Raw genomic sequence first — 22,643 nt, forward strand, 5'->3', positions numbered from 1 at the left:
CGCCATTCTCCTGCCTCAGCCTCCCAAGTAGCTGGGATTACAGGCACGCGCCACCACACCCGGCTAATTTTTGTATTTTTAGTAGAGATGGGGTTTCACCATGTTGGCCAGGATGGTCTCAATCTCTTGATCTCGGGATCCGCCTGCCTCAGCCTCCCGGAGTGCTGGGATTACAGGCATGAGCCACTGCACCTGGCCAACATTGGAGTTATTTTTAGTTGGCTTTTTCTCTGTGGAAGTATGAACACTTGTTAAATTTAATGAGAAAATGGGGTAGTATGTAACTTAGGTTTCTAATTTTCATAAATTTTCTAAATATGATGCTAAGAGTACTTAAAACTTTGAATCTAGATATTTCCTATTGTGACAAGATACAGAGATTCAAGGTTATAAATTTTGATGAGTTGAGAAATGTGTTTTGTGGTTTAAGTTGTAAAAGCATTCTTCTGCTAACAGAAATGCTTATCTTGATTGTAAAGTCAGATCTTTAAAGAAGTGGCTCAAACAGACTTAATAAGCAAAATTGTAAAACCCAGTGATCAGGTGGGAGTAAAGTGGGGTAAGCTTGAGGGAAGGTAGAGTTTTGGGGCCCAAGTGATGTGGATGATGTGGCCATAAAGATAGAAAACTGGTTCGGTTTAAGTAAAGATGTAGACCAAGATGGGATAGGAGATGTGGTTTGAAGGAGGAGTGCTCAAGCATTCTGGAATGGGAGTTCCCTAAGGTGAAACATTTTAGTCAAGTCAGTGATTTTAATCTGAGGGAATCTTCTGGAGGAATCATTTAGTCTGTCTTCTTTCCATCTGGCAATGCCATATTTTAAGTGTTACAGGCTAATGTTTTGACTACTATATATACACCTATCATTGTAAAGTCCAAGTTTATTCAAAGAATTGGATAAACTTATTTTTTGCTTATAAAATCTTTATTAGTCTTTTATATTAAATTATTGTTAGCCATAAAATGAGAAAACATTCTCAATCTTCTTTGATCCTGGATGAAATCTTCAGAACTCTTGTCCCTTTGGGACTGACCATGGTGCTGACTTGGTGCTGCCTGGGATACTGTCCATGGTGCTGCCCATAGCACTTGAAATTTTAACAGCTTGGTCTTTTCTATTTGGGAACATTGGCCTTAAACTAAAATGCATTTGAAAACTACAGTCAGCACATTACTACAGTCAGTAGTAATTATATATTTATATATTTATTTATTTATTTTTGAGATGGAATCTTGCTCTGTCACTGAGGCTGGGGTGCAGTGGCATGATCTCAGTTCACTGCAACCTCCTCCCCAGTTCAAGCAGTTCTCCTGCCTCAGCCTCCCAAGTAGCTGGGATTAGAGGCATGTGCCACCACACCTGGCTAATTCTTGTATTTTTAGTGGAGAAGGGGTTTTGCCATGTTGGCCAGGCTGGTCTCAAACTCCTGACCTCAAATGATCCACCCACTGGATTATAGGTGTGAGCCACCGCGTCTGGCCGATATTTTAAATACACTTATTCAAATTTCTCAGTATGAAGATGACATGAATATATGTGTACACACACATATGTATGCATTATGACATGATATTGTTTTGGTGTCTTTAATGCACAAAATGGTATTATACTCTACAAACCTTTCTGCTGTAGACTTGTCACTCAATATTATGTTTCCAAGGGCCAGCCATCTTTTTTTGAGATGGAGTTTTGCTCTTGTTGCCCAGGCTGAAGTGCAATGGTGTGATCTCGACTCACTACAGCCTCTCCTCCCAGGTTCAAGCGATTCTCCTGCCTCAGCCACCTGAGTAGCTGGGACTTACAGGCATGCACCACCACGCTGGTGAATACTTTCTATTTTTGGTAGAGATGGGGTTTCACCATGTTGACCAGGCTGGTCTTGAACTCCTGATTTCTGGTGATCCACTCGCCTCAGCCTCCCAAAGTGCTGGGATTACAGGTGTGAGCCACCACGCCTGGCCAGGCCATCCATCTTTATTAAGTATACATAAAGTTGGTTTTTTTTTGTTTTTTTGTTTTTTTGTTTTTTGACAGGGTCTCACTTGACTGGAGTGCAGTGGTGCAATCATGGCTCACTGCAGCCTCAGTACCTGGCTAATGTTTTTATTTTGTGTAGAGACAGGGTCTCACTGTGTTACCCAGTCTGGTCTCTAAATTCTGGACTTAAGTGATCCTCCCTCCATAGCCTCCCAAAGTTCTGGGATTATAGGTGTGAGCCACCATGCCTGGCCAAGGTTTAATTTTAATAAAAATTGCTGTATAGTATTTTATATTATGAATATACAAACATTTTTCAGTGTTTAAATACTATAAATAATGCTGCAGTGAACCTCCCTGTAGATGTTTAGACAAATGTTCTAGCATCTTTCTGGGACAAACACCTAGAAATGGAATTCCTGAATCAATATATTCATTTTTACATTAAGATTTCAACCTACAAATATTTTCACTACATGAGGGAAATAACTAAGCTCTCTTGCCTATCAAAGTTACTCAGCATATAGCCTGTACTTTATAGGAAATGTTAAGAAGGAGCAAGCCAAGCAGAATTGGAGACAGAAGAGTGTTCTGAAACTTTTAGCCAAAATTTGGACTTATTATTTGATCTTCAGTGTGTTTTATGTTCCTTCCTCAGGCTTTGTTATTTTGCTTTTGAAGTAGTTAAAATATGTTTATGTCCCCCCTTTAAATACAGAAATCTGATTATACAAACAATTTCATTTAAATAGTTTACAGAAAATCGGCCGTTTGCGGTGACTCATGCCTGTAATCCCAGCACTTTGGGAGGCCAGCGCGGGCGGATCACGAGGTCAAGAGATCGAGACCATCCTGGCCAACATAGTGAAACCCTGTCTCTACTAAAAATACAAGAATTAGCTGGGCATGGTGGCATGCGCCTGTAATCCCAGCTACTTGGGAAGCTGAGGCACGAGAATCACTTGAACCCAGGAGGTGGAGGTTGCAGTGAGTTGAGATTGTGCCATTGCACTTCTGCCTGGGTGACAGAGCAAGACTCTGTTTCAAATATAAAATAAGAGTTTACAGAAAATCCTTGTATGTAACTCAAGTGGCTAGAATATAAAAAATAAGTTTAGAACAGAATTTAGAGTATGAAATGACCATAAAGATTTATCTAGTTCAGTCTTGATTTATAGATGCAACAAATCAAGGCACAGAGAACTTAAATTATTTACTTGGATTCTTCTGATTGCTAGCAGAATCTGTTGAAACATACATACTCAAAGTCCCTTTGAAGAGAACAGCTTTGTTTGTAATTCACTAGAATCTTTGCAACAGACATTTAATACTGCACAGGGACTTTTTTTTGTTTACCTCTTGCTATTTGACCTCAGTAACTCACAAAAGTGCCATGCCTGTTGTTCAAACCAAGTGTGAAAAAACAGTCTTTTTTATTACCTGCTTTTGTGGTGAGAACTGCAGAAGCTCACTTACCCCGTGTGACTTGGACTGGTAGTTAAGTGAAAAGTTGGTTAAAGGCCTTTTCTTGGAGGTTTGGTCCATGGATTGGAGTTCTTTATTATCTTTTGTGCATACACTTCACCCGTAATTTCCAGGTGGATTTCTTTGAAATGGCTGGAGAACTTAGACTTTGTAGAGCATCCGAGAGTGCCAAAACCTCTTGGATTTTTGTAGAGTTCACTCCCAGCCTTTTCTGATTTTAATGCTCATACCTAGTTAGCAGTATTTTTTTTCTAGAAGAAACTCTTTGTTTAAAAAAATTTCCCAAAGCTTTCAACTTAGATTTATAATATCTATTCTAGAATGTCAAAGTCATTGTAATAACAGTTCAACAACCAGACCTTCAGAAGTTTTTATACTATTTAATTATATATCATAATTAACTGTAACAAGCGTAACTAGCACAGACAGATTCCAGAATGAACTTGGCTGACCCATGGTGTGTAGCAATTCCGTCTACAAGCTCTGAGCATTAGGCAAACCGTAGGCTGATGGGTATATATTGGAGGGATAAAAGTTGGTCAGCTTTCTGATGAGTCAGCTCAGTGGAAGTTGCTTAAGAGAGCTGCTACTGTATCCTTAAGGGGCCATTGGCAAATTTTAGGACAATTATCTTCAGGGAACCTAAAGGGAAAATAAATGTATGTGTATGTGTGTGTATGTGTATGTGTGTGTGTGTGTGTGTGTGTGTGTATCTGTCTGCTTGTCTGTCTCTGTGTGCATATGTGTGTCTGTTAAGCCTTATTGAAGAGTAGCGGTAGACTCTTTCTTACAGCGCATAATCAATTTGCCCTATTTGGGGAAACTCAAATGCAAAAATCCTCTTGAACTTTTCTGGGTAGCTTACTCTACTCTTTCCTAATAGTACAACTACTGTATACAGCACTGTAATATTTTTTGCTTTAAAAGTTTGTTTATAAACTGGCATTTATAAGTATACTTTTGAGCTGATTTAAGAAATCAAGTCTTTTTCCTAGGGAAATGCTTCTTTGTAATTATCTGTCACTAGCAAAATTTGTTTTAACACATATTTTTCTAAAAATATGATACATAAACTCTGTTGTAGTTCTACAATTCAAGGTTTTTGGTTGAACAGTTATTACATGATATAAAATCATGTGTAACACTTTAATATTTAAATTTATTACACTGTAACCTAAAAGTCATTTTAGAACTTTTTATGTGGCTTGAACAGGAATTTTCTTACCCAAGGCTTTGTATGTATGGTTTGTTGCCTCCTTCATTATTAGCATGGAGACCCTGGGTTTTCTGTTATTGTTGTTTCATTTAAACAGTTCATGAATATATTAAGCACCTGAAATAAACTGTGAGATGCTGTTAATATGAAGAGGAGTTAAAAACCTGGTCCTTGCCCTTATCTACATGCCGCGCATGTGGAACTTCTTATAGTTCCCTAGATGTAGCAGATGCTCAGGAAACATTTTTGTAGTAGTGAAAAAGAAATAAAAAAGAAATGTCAAAGTCTAACTTGCTCTGGAGCAAATTCCCCTAGTAAACATTGTTTTTCAAGCTTCTTTTTTTGCCTTGCATCCTACTTTCTTAGGCCAGAGGAATTCATCCACATCCCACCTTAGCTGTTTTTTTGTGTCAAACAAAAATCTTATTTGGAAATAGCATGCTATGGCACCTGTGTTGGGGCATGCCATACTGTACTGCATTGAATGAGGAGAAAGATGCGGAGGCCAGGTTGGGAGGATTGTGATCCTAACGAGAGTGGGATGAGGGATAACAACAGACTGCGTTCAGTATTTCTTTTTGTTGTTGTTGTTGAGACGGAGTCGCGCTCTGTTGCCCAGGCTGGAGTGCAGTGGCGCCATCTCAGCTCACTGCAAGCTCTGCCTCCTGGGTTCACACCATTCTCCTGCCTCAGCCTCCCGAGTAGCTGGGACTACAGGCGCCTGCCACCTCGCCTGGCTAATTTTTTTGTATTTTTAATAGAGAGAAGGTTTCGCCGTGTTAGCCAGGATGGTCTCGATCTCCTGATCTCATGATCTGCCTTCCCAAAGTGCTGGGATTACAGGCGTGAGCCACCGTGCCCGGCCTGCCATTCAATATTTTTTGGGGAAGAAAATCTCTAGTGATTATTATTTTTTAAATCTGTACCTGTGTGTCCCTCCGGTGAAGGCCGTTTAAACCCCATTTTTGGTGAAGTAGTTTTATTATGATTCATTTATGTGAAACTTTTAGTTACTAGAAACACAACAATTTGGTACTCCTGTGATTTTTTTAAAAATACTTCTTTTTTTCCCCTAGTCTCCTTATATACGTTTGACAAAGCCAAACAGTGTATTGGCACAATGACCATCGAGATTGATTTCCTGCAGAAAAAAAGCATTGATTCCAACCCTTATGACACCGACAAGATGGCAGCAGAATTTATTCAGCAATTCAACAACCAGGCCTTCTCAGTGGGACAACAGGTAGTTTTAAATTTTCTTCCATTCTGTTAACTTTATAGGTATTCTAATTTCTGCAGTTGTCCAAAATTAATTCCACCTTTTAAAAAGTGAGAGGAGCTTTATGTATCAACTGGTATGTCCAAGGTGAGTGATAAAAAGTAAGGGAGATGTATTTACTGAACTTCAAGGAGTCTGTTCAGAAAAATTCTAAAGTAGCTTTTAGATTAAAATGTCACGTACAATTACAGCAGTTTTTCCCTCAGCAAATTTGGGAACCCTGCAGACATATATATCTGAAATTTCTTTTTATATCATAGGACATTTGTTTTGCCTCTGGAATGTCTGTCTCTTTCACTAATATAGTTCTGTAGAAAACGTAGCTCTTCGCCAGACATAGTGGCTCACGCCTGTAATCCCAACACTTTGGGAGACTGAGGTGGGAGGATCACTTGAGCCCAGGAGCTCAAGACCAGCTTGGGCAACATAGTGAGACCCTGTCTCTACAAAAATTTTTTTAAAAAATAGCTAGGTGTAGTGGTCTCAGCTACTCAAGAGGCTGAGGTGGGAGGATTGCTTGAGTCTGGGAGGTTGAGGCTGCAGTGAGCCATGATTATGCCATGGCACTCCAGCCTTGGTGACAGATCGAGACTTTGTCTCAAAAAAAAAAAGTTCTTATTTTGGTTATGGGCTTATTTGAGAATCTTAAGAAAATTGAATTCCTGCTAGATAGGAAAAGGATATAGTGCATTATTTTAAAAAGAGTACTAGAATTGGAATGAACCTCGAGAGATTACCTTATCTAACTCCACATTTACAAATGAGGAATTTTATTTATTTATTTTATTTTATTTTATTTATTTATTCATTTGTTTTTTGAGATGGTGTGTTACCCTGTCACCCAGGCTGGAGTGCAGTGGCACCATCTCAGCTCACTGCAACCTCTGTTTCCTGGTTCAAGTGATTTTCCTGCCTCTGCCTCCTGAGTAGCTGAGATAAAAGGTGTGCACCACCATGCCCAGCTAATATATATATTTTTTGAGACAGAGTTTTGCTCTTGTTGCCCAGGCTGGAGTGCAATGGCGCGATCTCGGCTCACTGCAACCTCTGCCACCTGGGTTTAAGTGATTCTCCTGTCTCAGCCTCCCGAGTAGCTGGAATTACAGGCATGCACCACCACACCTGGCTAATTTTGTTCTTTTAGTAGTGATGGGGTTTCATCATGTTAGTCAGGCTGGTCTCAAACTCCTGACCTCAGGTGATGCACCCGCCTTGACCTCCCAAAGTGCTGGGATTATAGGCATAAGCCACCATGCCTGGCTTTTTTTTTTTTTTTTTGTATTTTTGGTAGAGATGGAGTTTTGCCATGTTGGCCAGGCTGGTTTCAAACTCCTGACCTCAAGTGATCCTCCCACCTCGGCCTCCCAAAGTGCTGGGATTACAGGTGTGAGCCACCACACCTGGCCAAATGAGGAATTTAAGATCTAAAGAAGGTAAATGGTATGCTCATGGCTACACAGCTAAGGAACATAGTTGAGATAAGAATTAATAAACACATATTTGATAGTACCTAGTACCAGCCACTGTTTTAGACACTGCAGATCGGCAGTGAACAAAATAGATATAATCCCTACTGTCATAGAACTTACTTTCTAGTTGAGGAAAACAGAAAATAAGACAGGAATACCATGTACAGTTAAGTCTCTGATGATAGTAGACCAGGACACTTCACCAGAGAGCCATTGCAGTGCTGTTGTGTATTGGATGACTAAAATTGTGCTCAGATTGCCTAGCTAAACTTGATGGTTTTTACCTTTGCTTTTAGCTTTAGTATCCTAATAGAAAATGTTTAGGAGAATGTTTAATAGGAAATGCTTTGGTATTTATAATAATTTAAAACTCAGTAGCATGTAGAGGTCAGTAAATCCGTGAATGAGAATCTTTCATAATTCAGAGAAGAAGTAAATATCTTACTCCAGATCACTGTCCTTACTGTTTCTTCTCATTTGTGGTATCTGGTAGTGTAGCAGGATTGACGGACAGCCCAACCTGTAATATTTACTGTTCTACCCCAGCACATAGAAGAAGACCAGACTTTTAGAAGGGACTCAGCAAATATTTGGTGAATGAATAATTGAGCACTCAGAAGCTGTCTCTGCACTTGTAGGGCAAGCATTTTGTACTGGTGATAGGAAAGCATGAATTGTAGAGTCACAGACCCAGGTTTGACTCCTGGTGTTCTCATTTACTGTGACTCTGAGCCTTGTTGCGTAGCCTCTTTCTGTATCTCAGCTTCCTCACTAGTAAAACGGAGTCATAGTTTCTGCTTCCAAGAGTGTTTGTGAATATTATATAACTGCCTGTAGCGTTTGAATTAAATACTAAGATACTTTATTCTTTGTTAGAAATAGTAAATGTGGTACTCTTGAATTACTTTAGGTGGCACTCTAACATTTAAATTAGATATTTTTTATCCACATGAAATAAATTTTAAACTTGAGTTTTGTAGTCATTTTGTAAACACTGATCATAAGTGCTAATTCCCTTTTCTTTATTGGCTATGAGTGTGCTTGAGGAGCAGATTGGAGAGGAGTATATAAGAGAAAACTGGTTTTCTGCATTTGAAAAACATTGGTGATGATCTAAGAAACCATTATATTATGAAGTGATTTTTCTCCTCTTAACTCTTTTCTACATAGCTTGTCTTTAGCTTCAATGAAAAGCTTTTTGGCTTACTGGTGAAGGATATTGAAGCCATGGATCCTAGCATCCTGAAGGGAGAGCCTGCAACAGGGAAAAGGCAGAAGGTAGATTTTATTTCTGATCATCTTTACTAGATCATCCTATAATGTAATTTGTGCAGATTGATTATAATTTTCCTATCTGTTGCTTAGTGATTTTTTTCATATTGTGTACCCTTTTAAGATAGTGGGGGGAAAAATTGCTTTCATAGCCAGCATTGTTATTAAAATATAACTTAAAATGTACTTATTTGCAGACCTAATAGTAATGTAAAATGTAGACATATGTACATATAATTTGCTTGAATGCAGATATTTATTGTAAATAGTAAGAAACGCATTATTGGAAAGATATAGGCATGGAAATGAGGCATATAAGAATTGTAGAATAAAGTTATGAGTAAAGTAAAAGTAGCTCAGATGATAGTCTGGAAGGTTTGCTTTGCCCGGAGAGACCTCATTTCCCCCTCACTTTTGGCCTTGCTTTGAGAAGTTCGGAAGTTTGCTATTAGACTCCTAATTATCGTCTTTCTATGCAGATTGAAGTAGGACTGGTTGTTGGAAACAGTCAAGTTGCATTTGAAAAAGCAGAAAATTCATCACTTAATCTTATTGGTAAGATTTACAGTTTTTAGAAGATTTGAAATGAAGTGGGCCTGTTTCTATATGTAACTCAACTACAGTGATTTCCAAAAGGGGTAAAGGAAGGAGGAGCATCTGTCTTGAAAGAGTTTATCACAGAAGCATAGGATATTTCCTGTAGGTCAGGTTTGCTGATGAAAAAGTTTGAAACATTCATCTGGATCAGCCACATGGGTAATTTTTAATTTCCTAGAAATAGCACTAAAATAAGAAACAAATTAATTTTTTAACTTTTAATTTTGAGATAATTTTAGGCTTACAGGAAATTTGCAGGAATAGCTCAGAGAATTTCTGTGTGCCCTTTACCAGCTTATACCCTGATGTTAATGTCTTACTTGACATTGTCAAAAATACAATGGTAAGAAATGAGCATGGTTTCATTTCCGCTAACTAAATTACAGATTTTATTGAGATTTCACCAGTTTTTCCATTGTGTCCTTTTCTGTTCCAAGGTCTAATTTAGGGTCCCATATTGCGTTTAGTTGTTCTGCGTTTTGAGTTTTCTTCGGTCACTGACAGTTCCTCAGACTTTGTCTTTTACGACTTTGAGAACTGGTCAGTTGTTTTGTAGAACACCCTCACTTGGTTTGTGTTAAATGAGATAGCATCATCACTTCTTTTAGTGATTCAGTGATGAATGTGCAGGTCAAGTCTTCCCAGCAGATTCATGGTTCAGTCCTACTCTTGTAGTCTAGCGCAACTTTTGTCATATTAAAACAATGCAGCTTGTTCTCTGAGAATAGTAACTCACCAGAATCAAGTGCCATTAACTGGGCAGTAATTCTTATTTTTGGTTGATTTAACTATGTTGATATCTACCCCACTAGAGAGGAGAGGGTTTTCATTGGTTGCACACCATCGTGTCTACGGTCACTTAAGAGTCTTCGAGTGTGTGGCCTTTATTTCCTGGTCTGCACGTTACCATTCCCCCTTATTGTTTTTTGTTAATTATAAAATATTTTATTTATAAAATATGGTTAGGCACTCGAAAACAATTTACATGCTCTGAAGTTTGGTTCTGTTTTCATAGTTTTGTAATTTGCTTTTTTGTAGTTTTGTAATTTGCTTATTTTGTTTCAAACATCTTAAATATACATCTATAACATGATTTTTAATGCCTGTATGTCATTTTATGGATGTAGGATGTATTTTCCTATTATTTATCTAGTACATTTATGAAGTGATTTCTTTGTATTTTATTTTTGTGTACATTTTGTTAAGCTATCCCAAGGGAGCTGCATAACTTTGATACAAAATAGGTATTTCTAAATAATCTGTGGGAAAAAATTGTGTAATTGGCATTGAGTAAATTTTGCCCACAAGAGGGCAGTAGAGTGTAAGAAAAAATATTTTTGATCACTTTCCAAAGGAAATATTAAGACCTCAAATCTCTAACCATAGAATTATCATCTAGTACAAACTTTTTAAAAGTGTTACTTTATTTTTAATTGGCAAATAATAATTGTATATATTTATAGGGTACAACTTAATGTTTTAATACATGTATACATTGTAGAATGATCAAATCAGGCTAATTAACATGTCACCTCAAATATTTAGCATTTCTTAGGATAAACTTTAATGTGACATTTTCTTCCCTGGTTTTATAAAAACTATATCATTACTTTACTTTTTGTTTATAATAGAGCATACTAAGGTACTTAATTTATTCTTTGTTTGAAATAGTAAATGTGGTTCTCTTAAGTTACTTTAGGTGGCACTCTGACATTTAAGTTAGATAATTTTTGTCCTGTGAGAGAATTTTTAAACATGAGTTTTGTAATCACTGAAGTCTTTAGGATGATTTCAGACTTTTGTGTGCAAGTGAAGAGAAAGCAAAGAAGACATCAAACTTGTTTAGTGCATCTCCTTAGGCTAAGGGATTATATGCCCAATTACCTGTATAAGCATAATCTCGATAAATGTATGTATTTTAAAATACACTTGAGTTAGGAGACTTCAGTGACTGCGAGATTTCAGTTGCATTTCTGCCAGCTAATGTTGTCTTCATCAGATATGCACATGGTGTTTCTTCTGATCAACCAAGTTAGTTAATTTGGTTAGACTGAAGGTTAATAAAACCAAGTTTTATGGACTGATAGAAATAGACTACAGCATAAGTTTAGCTAGTCATTTTGACGGCGTGTTACCATATATGGGGATCAGACAAAGTAGATAGCATAGCAAAACCTACCCTTCTGACTGTAAAATCAGCTAAGATTATATTGTTCATTTTTGTATATGTAATGGTAGCTTTTCTTTACTCATTTAGGATGCTCAGGGAGTTCTGTCTTTTTAGACTTAGTGATAAAGTCCTTGTTTCACATTTGATAATATTCGTTTGACATAGGCAAAGCTAAAACCAAGGAAAATCGCCAATCAATTATCAATCCTGACTGGAACTTTGAAAAGATGGGAATAGGAGGTCTAGACAAGGAATTTTCCGATATTTTCCGACGAGCATTTGCTTCCCGAGTATTTCCTCCAGAGATTGTGGAGCAGATGGGTAAGTTTAAAAAGGAAAATATTATAAAGTCTTGTATTATTAAAAAAATTAATGCAATGAAGAATCTCTTTTCAATAGTTTTGAAATTACTTTTCAGACCCATTAAAGTATTTTTGTCTTTTTCTTTAAAAATGAACAGATAAATTTTCTGAAAAACTTATATAATACTAGAACTTTTAAAATTACATTTTAATTTTATGGGGAAATCATAGAAGTAAGACTTGTGGTGGCTCCATTTTGTTATTTATTTATTGAAGAATGCTTTTCTATGGGGCATATTTAGAAATTTCCCCTGACAGTAGTAATACTAGTAGTGACTCCATTTTGTTTATTTATTTCTGTAAGAATGTTTTTCTATAGGGCATGTTTAGAAAGTTCACCTGACTCTAAAGATCACTATGGGTCAGATTTACCCTGCTGAATAATAATGATCTATTAGACTGTGTGCATTGTTCTAACATTAGCTGCCATTCCTTTTTATTGTGCTGTCGCATTACCCAGTTAGTACATCTTCACACCTAATAAATGGATGCCTGGCATGTTTTTAAATTAAAATAAGTTTGATCCAAAAAGACAAATGCTGGATATACATTGGAGTTTCTATATTGCACACAAAGAAGTGCACTGTTCATTTATCACTTTCTTCTTGAAGGTTGATTTAATTTATCTGTGTAAAGTGACTTTATTTGCCCAGTGGAAATGCTGTCATGACTGTTTTCATATTCATATCATTCGTTGGATTGGAATGTGAGCAACAGAGTATCTGAGAAAGGAATGTATAACATACCAGCTTCTGGCAGACTGTTAGTGTAAAAACAGCATCCAAAAAAAAAAAATGGAAGGAATATGAATATATTACTCCCCTCATCCCCATCATTCCTTATCTTTAAATTGCTACTGGAAGATAAAAGTGCATTTATTATGGTGGGGATAAGAACTGCTTTCTAGGCACTAAGTGCTTGGATTGTGTTAGCCTTCTATTGTTGGTAGCCTTTCTGCCTGGTCAGTCACTCTGATAAATTACAGGCACGGCACACACCTGTTCACTGGGTAAAGGTCGAGCTTGGAATTGGATTAAGAGAAAATGACAGAGACCCTCATCACCTGAGTTTTATACACCTTGAAATGGCAACAGCATACTTTTTATCTCAAAGATACAAAGGCCACGTCCATTAAAAGCAGAATTTTAATTGGGAAAATATTTTAAAATGTGGTAGTTCACTATCTTGTTAATTTGTATTTTTTCATCAAGACATGAAAATATTGTTAAATGTATTTTGGGTAAAAGCAGGGATAAAAAGATGATTCCAAATGTTCTAAGTTATTCTTGTAGAATGTTTTTACTAGTTTTCAGAACCGAGATCTAGTGCAGAAAGAGTCTAATGATTCTGTTTCTTTGAACATTTATACTGTGTAGCCAACAAGTAGAAAAATAACTGCATTAGTAGTGAGCCATCTCTTTTAGTTATAAATGTTTTCTCACCGTTTGGAAGCTATTGAAGATACAGTTATTCAGATACTAGTTTGCTGTTTGTGAATTATCTAGATCCTGCACTTGAAGCTACTCGCAACGTCAGTATGCGTTGGGTAGATAATGCGTAAAGGAGTTGGACTCATGTTGGTCAGTTTGTGACCTTGCCAGCTGTTGGAGAGTTTTAAGTTAAATCACAGCAGATGTGGGATTTGTGAGCGAATTTCGTCTGTTTCTGATACCCGTGTTGAAATGAGTTGAATCACAGTCGTGTGCTTTTTGTTGTTTTTGGTGCGCTTTCTGACTAAGCACTATGGATTTGAATTTTGTGAGTGCCACTGTCCAGAACCTTTTTTATGGGTTTATTTTTCTAATATTTTTACACTAATCAGACAAAAATGAGTTCTATCCTTTTGGAAAAGTAATGTTTTTTTCTCTTTATGGCTTTTTGCCATCAGGAAGCATGTGTTATGAATTTCATTGAAAAGACAAACTAGTATAAAGCTGCCTTGGCTTTTGAGCTGAATTGAAAAACTTATTTTTTTTATTCTGGATGAAGTTTCTGGGCATCTAAAAAAAAAAAAAAGTAAAGTAAAGCTCCCTCTTTTTTTTTTTTTAATCATTAAATGGCTAAGAAATAATTCTCTTGTAATGCATGTATCATTCCCTGTCTTCCAATAGAGGCTTCTATTTTCCTTTAATTTTGGGGGAATTATATAGTAAAATCATTTCTTACACTCCAATTACAGTGTGGTTATAAGGCTCTCATTAGACTTTGGTAAAGGTACATAAATAAAAATGGTTACATTTTAACAGAATATAAATAAAATTATACAAATTCTTTTTATGCATATTCTGTGTTTTTTTAACATGTCAGATGGAAACAAATTGATTTTTTCCCCTTTTTGTTAACTAAATAGACAGATCTATTTGGTTTGGAGATTCAGCTGGACACTGAGTATGACTGGTTAAATCAGTTCTAATTTTTAAAAAAGATTAGAAAAGAATAATTTATGTAGGTTATGGGGCTTTTTTGTTTCAAGCAGAAAACTTTACTTTTGGCTTGAGACCAAATTATTGTCTTTACCATGGAGTCTAAAGTTATGTCTACTTTGTAAACAGGAATCTTAACTAGTGGATTTTTTGCCTATAAATTTTCAAATTTACAAAGTGATAAATTTAGAATATTCTCCTCTGTCATTATGTTCATCAGACTGATAATTATGCTTCTAGATAACAGAGTTCTTTCGTTTTGTTTATAAAACTTCATGTTGCCTTTTCAAAATTGAAAATATAGTTTAGCTACGAGCAGAATGTTGCTGATGAGATATAGGACAACTAAAGGACTTAACCAGAGGCACACAATTATGCAGTAAAATTAGGGAACTGATGAGGTAATATTCATGAAAATAACTGTCATGGAGTTTCCAATCTGTTAGTTTCTCTCTTGAAAGTCTTTCAAATAGATAGTGTATACCTTTCTGCTTTTGTACTTTTGTTATATTTTTGTAGAATTAAAATCAAAGGAAACCCTTAAAGTAGAAAGGAAGTCACATAAAGCTCTCTAGACTGAGGGATAAAGGAAAAGGGATTATTTAGGGGAATATCAATTTAGACTTTTGTTTTTGTTATTGTTTTAATCAGAGTAACTGTTGAGTTTCCCCCTTGTCTGAAGTAGTTGAGCTCACCCAAACCCAAGTGGGGCAGCCCTTCCTTGGAAGTATATGAGAGCAAGCAGCAAAGAAAACTAAACCTATACCTTGCACTTAGTAAATACCAAATAGGTATTTAGTTAGAATGCCCTCCAACCCCCCACAAAACAGATTTTTAATTAAGAATTACCTTAAATCTATACCTTTATGGGCTAATAGAAGCCACATTTGAGTCCCAGGGTAGAAATGTGAACATCAAAGCTAGTATCTGGAAGTATAGGTGAATAAATTCAACAGCTGATTGCTGTCTTTCAGCATATTCAGGTGTTAACTGAATAGATAACTAAATACTTGTGTTGGGACATTTACCACACTTATTCCCCTGTATGCAGTTTTGTGGACAGTGTTCAGGATAAATAAATGATCGATTACCTCGGTTCTCACTGTAGCTTTTTTGTTAGCAAAGATAGAGTTTTTGCAAAGAAACTTCATTTTTCAGCATTCCTGGCAATTCTCTCTAAATTGTAAATGTCAAAGCAAAAAAACACATCGTTTTCAATGAACAGTGGAATAATTGTTAAAGAATTAGTCAGCGTCTCTTAATGTAATCATGGTAATAGGTTCACATCTACCCAAGGAAAGACCTAGAAGGAAAAAGATGTAAAAAGGGAAGATCTCAGTCTTACACGTCTTTCAGTGGATCTGTGGGGTGTAGATGTTCAGGCCACCTAGTGGGGAGGAAAGCCACTTGTTATGGTCTTGTGCCCCCATTCTTTGAAACTGACACTGTGTTCTTTTTGGTCTCCTTTCCCTAGTGTCTCCCTCTGTAAGCCCATTTTCAATAGTATTTTTAAGGTTTCTTTTGAAATTCAAGAGGAAAGCAACCCTTTTTTGATATCATAAGTGAAATTGCAGTTACTCTATGAAATAGAACTGCTGAGAAGATAAGGAACCTTTCGATCACACAGACATCTTTCACATGCTAAAAACAGTGCAAATAAAACATAGTGGAAGAAAGGGCACTAAGGTTTTGTGCATGCCATATTTGGGAGACAGGGAGTTCTTGCTAAGATTAACATAAACACTGACACTCTTAAAATGCATTTTCACACCCCCACTCATGAGGAGAGATTGCATTTTAAATGGGGGTTAAGACATCTTGCCGAACTCCAGGGCTCTGTAAAAGGAACCCTAAGGCTAAAGAGCTTATCTGAAATTTGAAAAAAAGAAAAAAAAAAAATGAAGCTTTCTGACATTCATCTTTTTTTCTTGTATTAGTCATAACTTGCTTTTCAGCTATATTTTAAGTTTTGAATGCCAACCTGACATCTGTTCAAGTCTGCCTGTAATTTATTAGCAGAGGAAAAGACAGCAGTTGCTCACTAGTTAGAGATGCAAAATTTCTCCCTTCCTGTTCTCCAGTAAGTATTTATAGATGATACCTGGATATGAGGAATGTAATAATTTACTAAAAACTTCAGGTCAGGAAATTTATAAAGATTTTTTTTTAATTGGAAGAATAAAATGGCTTAAGACCATGTAATTTCCAAAATCTCTAGAGCAGGATTTAGAGACAAAGCATAGACGCTAAAAAATACTTTAGCTAACTTTCTATAAATTGTAGTTTTTTTAACCTTGAATTAGTTTTTCCATTGGTTTTCAATATTTTAGTTAAATGTACATTTGAACAGTGGTTGTGCTTATATCTGAAAGTCAAACTAGATGTAAATTCACCTGGCATTTGCATTTATAGGCAGACTTGCAGAAACAAATCTTTTGGAGAGGCAGTGCTATCTACAGAGTTGCCAAATGGATTAGATTTCCTGGCAACTACAGTTGAGTTACTTACAGATCAACAGTTGGGTCACTGCAAAGTTGAGGTCTGAGTGTTAACCTGAGTGCCCACCGGTAAGAAACTGGTTAAAGCCAATCTTAAAATGATATAGCTCCAAATGTAGAGACATGTTTGTGTTAATAAAAAATATATAAAAGCAAATGCATTCTAAAAATCTCTAAGGACACACATTACGTTGAAAAAAATGTTTACGGCTGAATGTGGTAGCTCACACCTGTAATCCTAGCACTTTGAGAGGCTGAGATGGGAGGATCACTTGAGCTCAGGAGTTCAAGACCAGTCTGGGCAGCATAGTGAGACCTCGTCTCATTTATTTTTTTTTAATTTAAGAATTTAATTTAAAAATTTTTAAAAAGTGTTTACTTCCGTGGAAGGGAGGCTAAGATGGGGAATACAGGGAAAGTTTTGTTCTTTTACTCGATTTTACCTTTATGTCTGAATGTTTTATTGTGATATTATATTTCTAATGTGTGATTTTAAAAGCCAACAAACAAAAGATAATATCACAGTATGTTTCTTGGGGTGTCTCTACTGTCAGCACGCAAAGTCAGCAGGAAGCAGGTACATCCTTCCCCCTTCATGAAGTTTTCTGTGGAGGAGGAGAGTGCAGGGTAAAAGGCCCGGATTCCAAGGGCTTTGCTGGCAGCCCCTTAGAGGGTAGGCAGAACACCTATCCTATTTGGTCAAGAAGAGAAAAACAGTTTCTCCATATATAACAAACTGCTTTCCCCCAGAATATTCTGCATTATAGTAATGGTGTAAGTAGTCTGCCCTTCAAACATGAGAACATTTGCATCCAGGCCTTTAGGCAGCCAAGGCAGCATTAAAGAAGAAAGAGTGGGAGCAGAGTGAGCTGAGGGAGAGCAGAGCTTCTGACATTTGAGGAACTGGGCGTGAATTTGTTTTCAGCCTTCAAAAACCATTCTCTTGAGGAATCTAATTCACGTGACCCCGGAAGTGAAACGGTTGGTGTTTTCTCCTGCTTTACTCCCATACGTAGGTTGGTGATTATAATGAGGGTGGTGGCTAATACTAGCCAGACTCTGTTCTATGTGCTTTATTTATTACTGTGTTTATTAATCCTCACAACAACCTTCAGAAGTAGACACTGTATTGTCTCCGTATTATGGAGCAGGAATCTGTGTCTCAAAAAGGTGAAGTAACGGGTCCAAGACACACAGCTAGTAAGTAGTAGTCAGATTTGAACCCAGGCAGTCGAGTCCCAGACTTCATATCCTTAACCATTACATATTATTCTCCCACGAAAGCCCATTGTATAAAACCATTTAAATAGGCTTTCTAGCTTCACTTTTTGGGGGACCTTTGAAGCAATCATTGAGGCAGCCTTTGTTCTAGCCAAGGGCCAGCCATGGCACCATTGAGATTTTGGGCTGGATAATTATTTGGTCTGGGGACTGGGTGTCCTTTGCATTGTAAATAACTAACTTTTCTAGTAATCCAATGTGTTCAAATTGTCATGAGCTCAAGAGACATGAAGATTTGGTGGTGGGCTGTAATGCTTAATACCTCAGTGCCACTTTTTTCATGTGTTTTTTGCCACGTATTATAGCAGAATACAGGAAGGAAGGAACTGGTATGCATGTGTCAGAGAAATTGTCTTAAACTGTCAATCTGGAGATGGAACATAAATGTTAAAATTAAATAATCATTTAAAAATTAAGCAACATAACAGGTGATATCAAAGGCCAGTATTTGATTAAGTGCCAGATGAGCAGTACAATTGATAAGCCCTATAGGAATTGAAAGGGAATCACATCAAGAAGACTTCATGGAAGAGGCAGAGCTTGAGTAAGACCTTAAATGCTGAGTGGTTTTGGATAGGAGGAGAGAAGAGGATGGTTGTCCATATCCTGGGAAGAGTGACAGACTAAACACAGCATAGACTTCATGACTTAGACCAGTCTAGCAGAGCTGTTGTTTGGAAGAAACAGGAAATAAGATTAAAAAGTTCGTTTTGGGTTGGGTTGTGGAAATCTGTGAGGAGATGAGGACTCTTTTAAGTACTGTCCCTGTTTAACCTTCCAGACAGACTCAGGTGCTTCTCCTGTGTTTCCCTGTACCTTGTATATACTTAGATCCAGCTGTGTTCTTAATGTAATTATTCATTTGCATTAGACTCCTAAGGCAGAGTTTCCCAACCTTGGCACTATTGACATTTTAGGCTGGATAATTCTTTGTTGTAGGGCGCCTGACCTGTGCATCATAGGATGTTAAGCGGCATTCTCTGGCCTCTACTTGATGTCAGCACTTCCTTTCCTCACCACTCCGAGCCCCAATGATGATTTTTAAAAATGTGATGAAACTGTCCTGTGTTGAGAACCATTGCTCAAAGGCCTTTGAAGGCACAACTGTAATGTCTTCTTATCCATGTATTACCAACATCAGGGGTGTTAGGATGTAGGTTGCAGGTCATTGTTGGACCATAAACCACTGTTACCAGTCCACAGTAAGATAAATATTGGAAATTAAGAGTAAGCAATTGAAATGTTTATAGCAGCCGGGCGTGGTGGCTCAAGCCTGTAATCCCAGCACTTTGGGAGGCCGAGACAGGCGGATCACGAGGTCAGGAGATCGAGACCATCCTGGCTAATACGGTGAAACCCCGTCTCTACTAAAGAATACAAAAAACTAGCCGGGCGACGAGGCGGGCGCCTGTAGTCCCAGCTACTTGGGAGGCGGAGGCAGGAGAATGGCGTAAACCTGGGAGGCGGAGCTTGCAGTGAGCTGAGATCCGGCCACTGCACTCCAGCCTGGGCGACAGAGCCAGACTCCGTCTCAAAAAAAAAAAAAGAAATGTTTATAGCAATTTGACATTACCACAATTTTTAAAAAATTATATTTTACAAAAATGTTGGTCTGCAATGGATTGGAAATTTAAAAGGAAAAAAAAAAATACAACTGGACCTTAGCATAAATAGTTTGAGAAGCACTGGCCTATGTAAATATTTGCAAAATGAATGAAATTTTTGAACAGATGCCTTAGAGAAGAGGTGAGGCGAATAGTCTTAGAGACCAGTAGACTATTGCTGTCCAGTGGGTGGTACTTAGAATCTGGACTGGGGTGAAGGCAGCAGGAATGGAATAGGAAGAAAATACATGAAAAAATTGCAGACATGAAACTGGCAGAATTTGGCGATAGTTATTGCGGGTGACAGAATTGGAGGTGAGACTCAGGTCTTGTGAGAAAATGTTGGAAATAAGGAAATCAGGAGAACGTAGTTTTGGGAAAGTAGAGAATATCATTGCACATATTTTCAGTATCGTGAAAGAAAACTGGAAGCTGAACTGAAGAGAGGAAGAATTACTGGCATTTCAATTTATTGAAACCTAGCTTCAATCAGTCTGCACATGTTTAGGAAACACACTGTTGACCACTCTTGCTTGAAATACCCTCTTTACTTGGCTGTTCTCACTCCAAGCGTTTCTAGTTTTCCTTTTATCTCTCTGGCTGTCCCTTTTCAACCTCTTTTGTGTCCCTTAAAATGTTGGGATTCCTCAGAAGTCTGTTTTTGACCTATTATTTTTCTCTAATTATTCTCCCCCAAATTGATCACATCTGTTTCATAGCTTCAATTAGTATCTTTATGCTACTAACTCAAATATGCATATGCCACTTCTGTATCGGTTGAGAACTCTGGATTTGTGCCAGCATAACGTGTTGAGTATTTCATGATCACATAGTAAGCTTGAAATTAAACACATTCAGTTGCCCCTCAGTCCTCTCTAGCCAAAAATCTGGACACCTTCTTTAACTCCTCTCTTTCCCTCACCCCCCACTTCCAGTAAGCCACAGAATAGACCATCAGTTCTGCAATCTCCTCAATCTATCTCAAATCCCTCCAGTTCTCTCTACCTCTCCCTGCCACTCTTCCTTCAGGACACCATTATCTCTTGCCTGAATTGCTCCGTAAGCCCTCAGCCTTGCCCTTCTCTAATCCATTCTCCACACTGTAACTGGAGTGATTTTTATAAAAAGGCAAGTCTGATCCTGTCACTGCACTGGTTCAAACTCTTTAGCAGCCCGCCTTAACTCCTTACATGGTTTACAAGCCCTGTGTGATCTGGCCCCTGCCAAACTTTCCTGCCTCGCCTCTCAGCCTGTGCCCCTCGCCCGTACTCTGGGTTCCAGCCAGCCTGTGCTATTTTCAGTTCTTCTAATTTGCCATGCTACTTTCTTTTACCTCTATATCCTAGGGATCCTAGGGTTTTTTTTTTTCCCCCCCAACCATCTTTTCATCCAATTCTTGTTCACTCTTCAGGCCAAAGCTTTGATCTGTTTCTAGAATGAGTAGGCTTTAGTCTTCCTCCTGTGTGTTCCAATAGCTCCATGTTATTTTATGCATTATTACAGAATGCATATTATTATATTTGTATGTATGCTTATTTGTATGTAATAAGCATATTATAATTGCTTATTACATGTCTCTATTCCAAGTTCTCCCTCCATGTCCCTGCCCTCACAAACATAATATACTTTCAGTAAGGAATAGGCCTTGTTTATTTTGGTCACTGGTGTATTTTCTCCTCCCGGCATGGTATCTGGCTTGTAAGTTTTCAGGAAATGAATAAATGCCAGGAACTTGATTAATCTTGATTAATTAAATAGCACACTTAGTTTGACCCAAGCCCTGCCCTCATGACGCTTACAGTCTATTTGGGAATAACACTGTATTTGCACATCCCAAAGCAGTACTGTGTAAAACATAAAGCACATTGTGAACCAGATTAGCAAAGTAAGCCACATGGAGAAGCAACAGATGCATTTAAAGAGCAAGACTGAACCATGTCTTTTAAAAGTCAAAGCAGATATGATGTTTATAATTCATTACTAAATCCATGTAGATCCTCTTAGATTCTGAATTTAGGAAAGACCTCTTGGATTGGTCCCAAATGGAACTAGGCTCCAGAAATAAGAAGGGGAAGAGTATTTTTTTGGGTACTTGTGAGCTACCATTTGCTTCATTGGGAACTGCCATTCTTATGTAAGGGCACTGTAACAGGAGTGTTCACATTTAAGGGCATCAGGTCAATATTGTGTCTGTGTGAGTTTGTGTGCACGTGAATGCACGCATGTATTTTCTATTTTTAAGTAGAAACACATTATAAAAATAATGCATCCTCATAAAACAGCACAGATAGAGTAAAAAGTGAAATCTCCGTTCATTCTACCCACTCCAGTTTTACTCCCTCTCTTAGAGGTAGTCACTGTGAAGAGATTGGTATGAATTTTTCAAACCCTTTCGTAAGTATTTATATAATAATGTATAATCAATTCATTCATTCATTTATTGAGACAGGATCTTGCTCCGTTGCCCAGGCTGGAGTGCAGTGATGCAATCATACCCCATTGCAGCCTCTCACTCCTGGGCTCAAGCAGTCCTCCTACCTCAGCCTGCCAAGTAGTGGGGACTATACCCAGCTAATTTGTGTATGTGTGTATGTGTGCGCGCGCACGCGCGTGCGTGTGTAGAATTGGGGTCTTACTATGTTGTCCAGGCAGGTCTCGAACTCCTGGCCTCAAGCAATCCTCCCTCCTCAGCCTCCCAAAATGCTGGGATATTAGGCATTAGCCACTGTGCCTGACTTTTTTTTTTTTTTCCAACCTAATATTGTGTCTTGGGTTTTTTTTCTGTGATAAAACACACAGATAACATTTTATTTTTGAAAAAGTGAAATAGTATTAGCAAATCTGCATCCACACAAGTCCTGTCGTGGTAAGTTAGCATCTCTTCCTCAGCAGGAAGAAGGCTCCTAGGCACACACCAGAACAAAGTTGGCATTGCATCTCCTTTCTACTCACTTGTATGGCCCTAGGCTTCTCAATGCAGCAGGGCCCTGGGCACTAAGCTTCCTGTGC

At 37.7% G+C, this 22,643-nt stretch overlaps 1 protein-coding gene across 5 annotated transcripts in view; it reads left to right on the plus strand.

Moving 5' to 3' along the window:
- Positions 1 to 22,643, plus strand: part of NSF (N-ethylmaleimide-sensitive factor) — a 143,446-nt gene that overhangs the window by 17,293 nt on the left and 103,510 nt on the right. For all 5 annotated transcript variants that reach the window (XM_011953902.1, XM_011953897.1, XM_011953898.1 and 2 more), the window contains 4 exons: positions 5,756 to 5,922; positions 8,598 to 8,705; positions 9,179 to 9,254; positions 11,632 to 11,787. In XM_011953902.1, the coding sequence (XP_011809292.1) occupies positions 5,756 to 5,922; positions 8,598 to 8,705; positions 9,179 to 9,254; positions 11,632 to 11,787 (507 nt within the window). The remainder of the gene's footprint in view (positions 1 to 5,755; positions 5,923 to 8,597; positions 8,706 to 9,178; positions 9,255 to 11,631; positions 11,788 to 22,643) is intronic.

This window comes from Colobus angolensis, unplaced genomic scaffold (genome assembly GCF_000951035.1).
Source record: "Colobus angolensis palliatus isolate OR3802 unplaced genomic scaffold, Cang.pa_1.0 Scaffold377, whole genome shotgun sequence".
Taxonomy (NCBI): Eukaryota; Metazoa; Chordata; class Mammalia; order Primates; family Cercopithecidae; genus Colobus; species Colobus angolensis.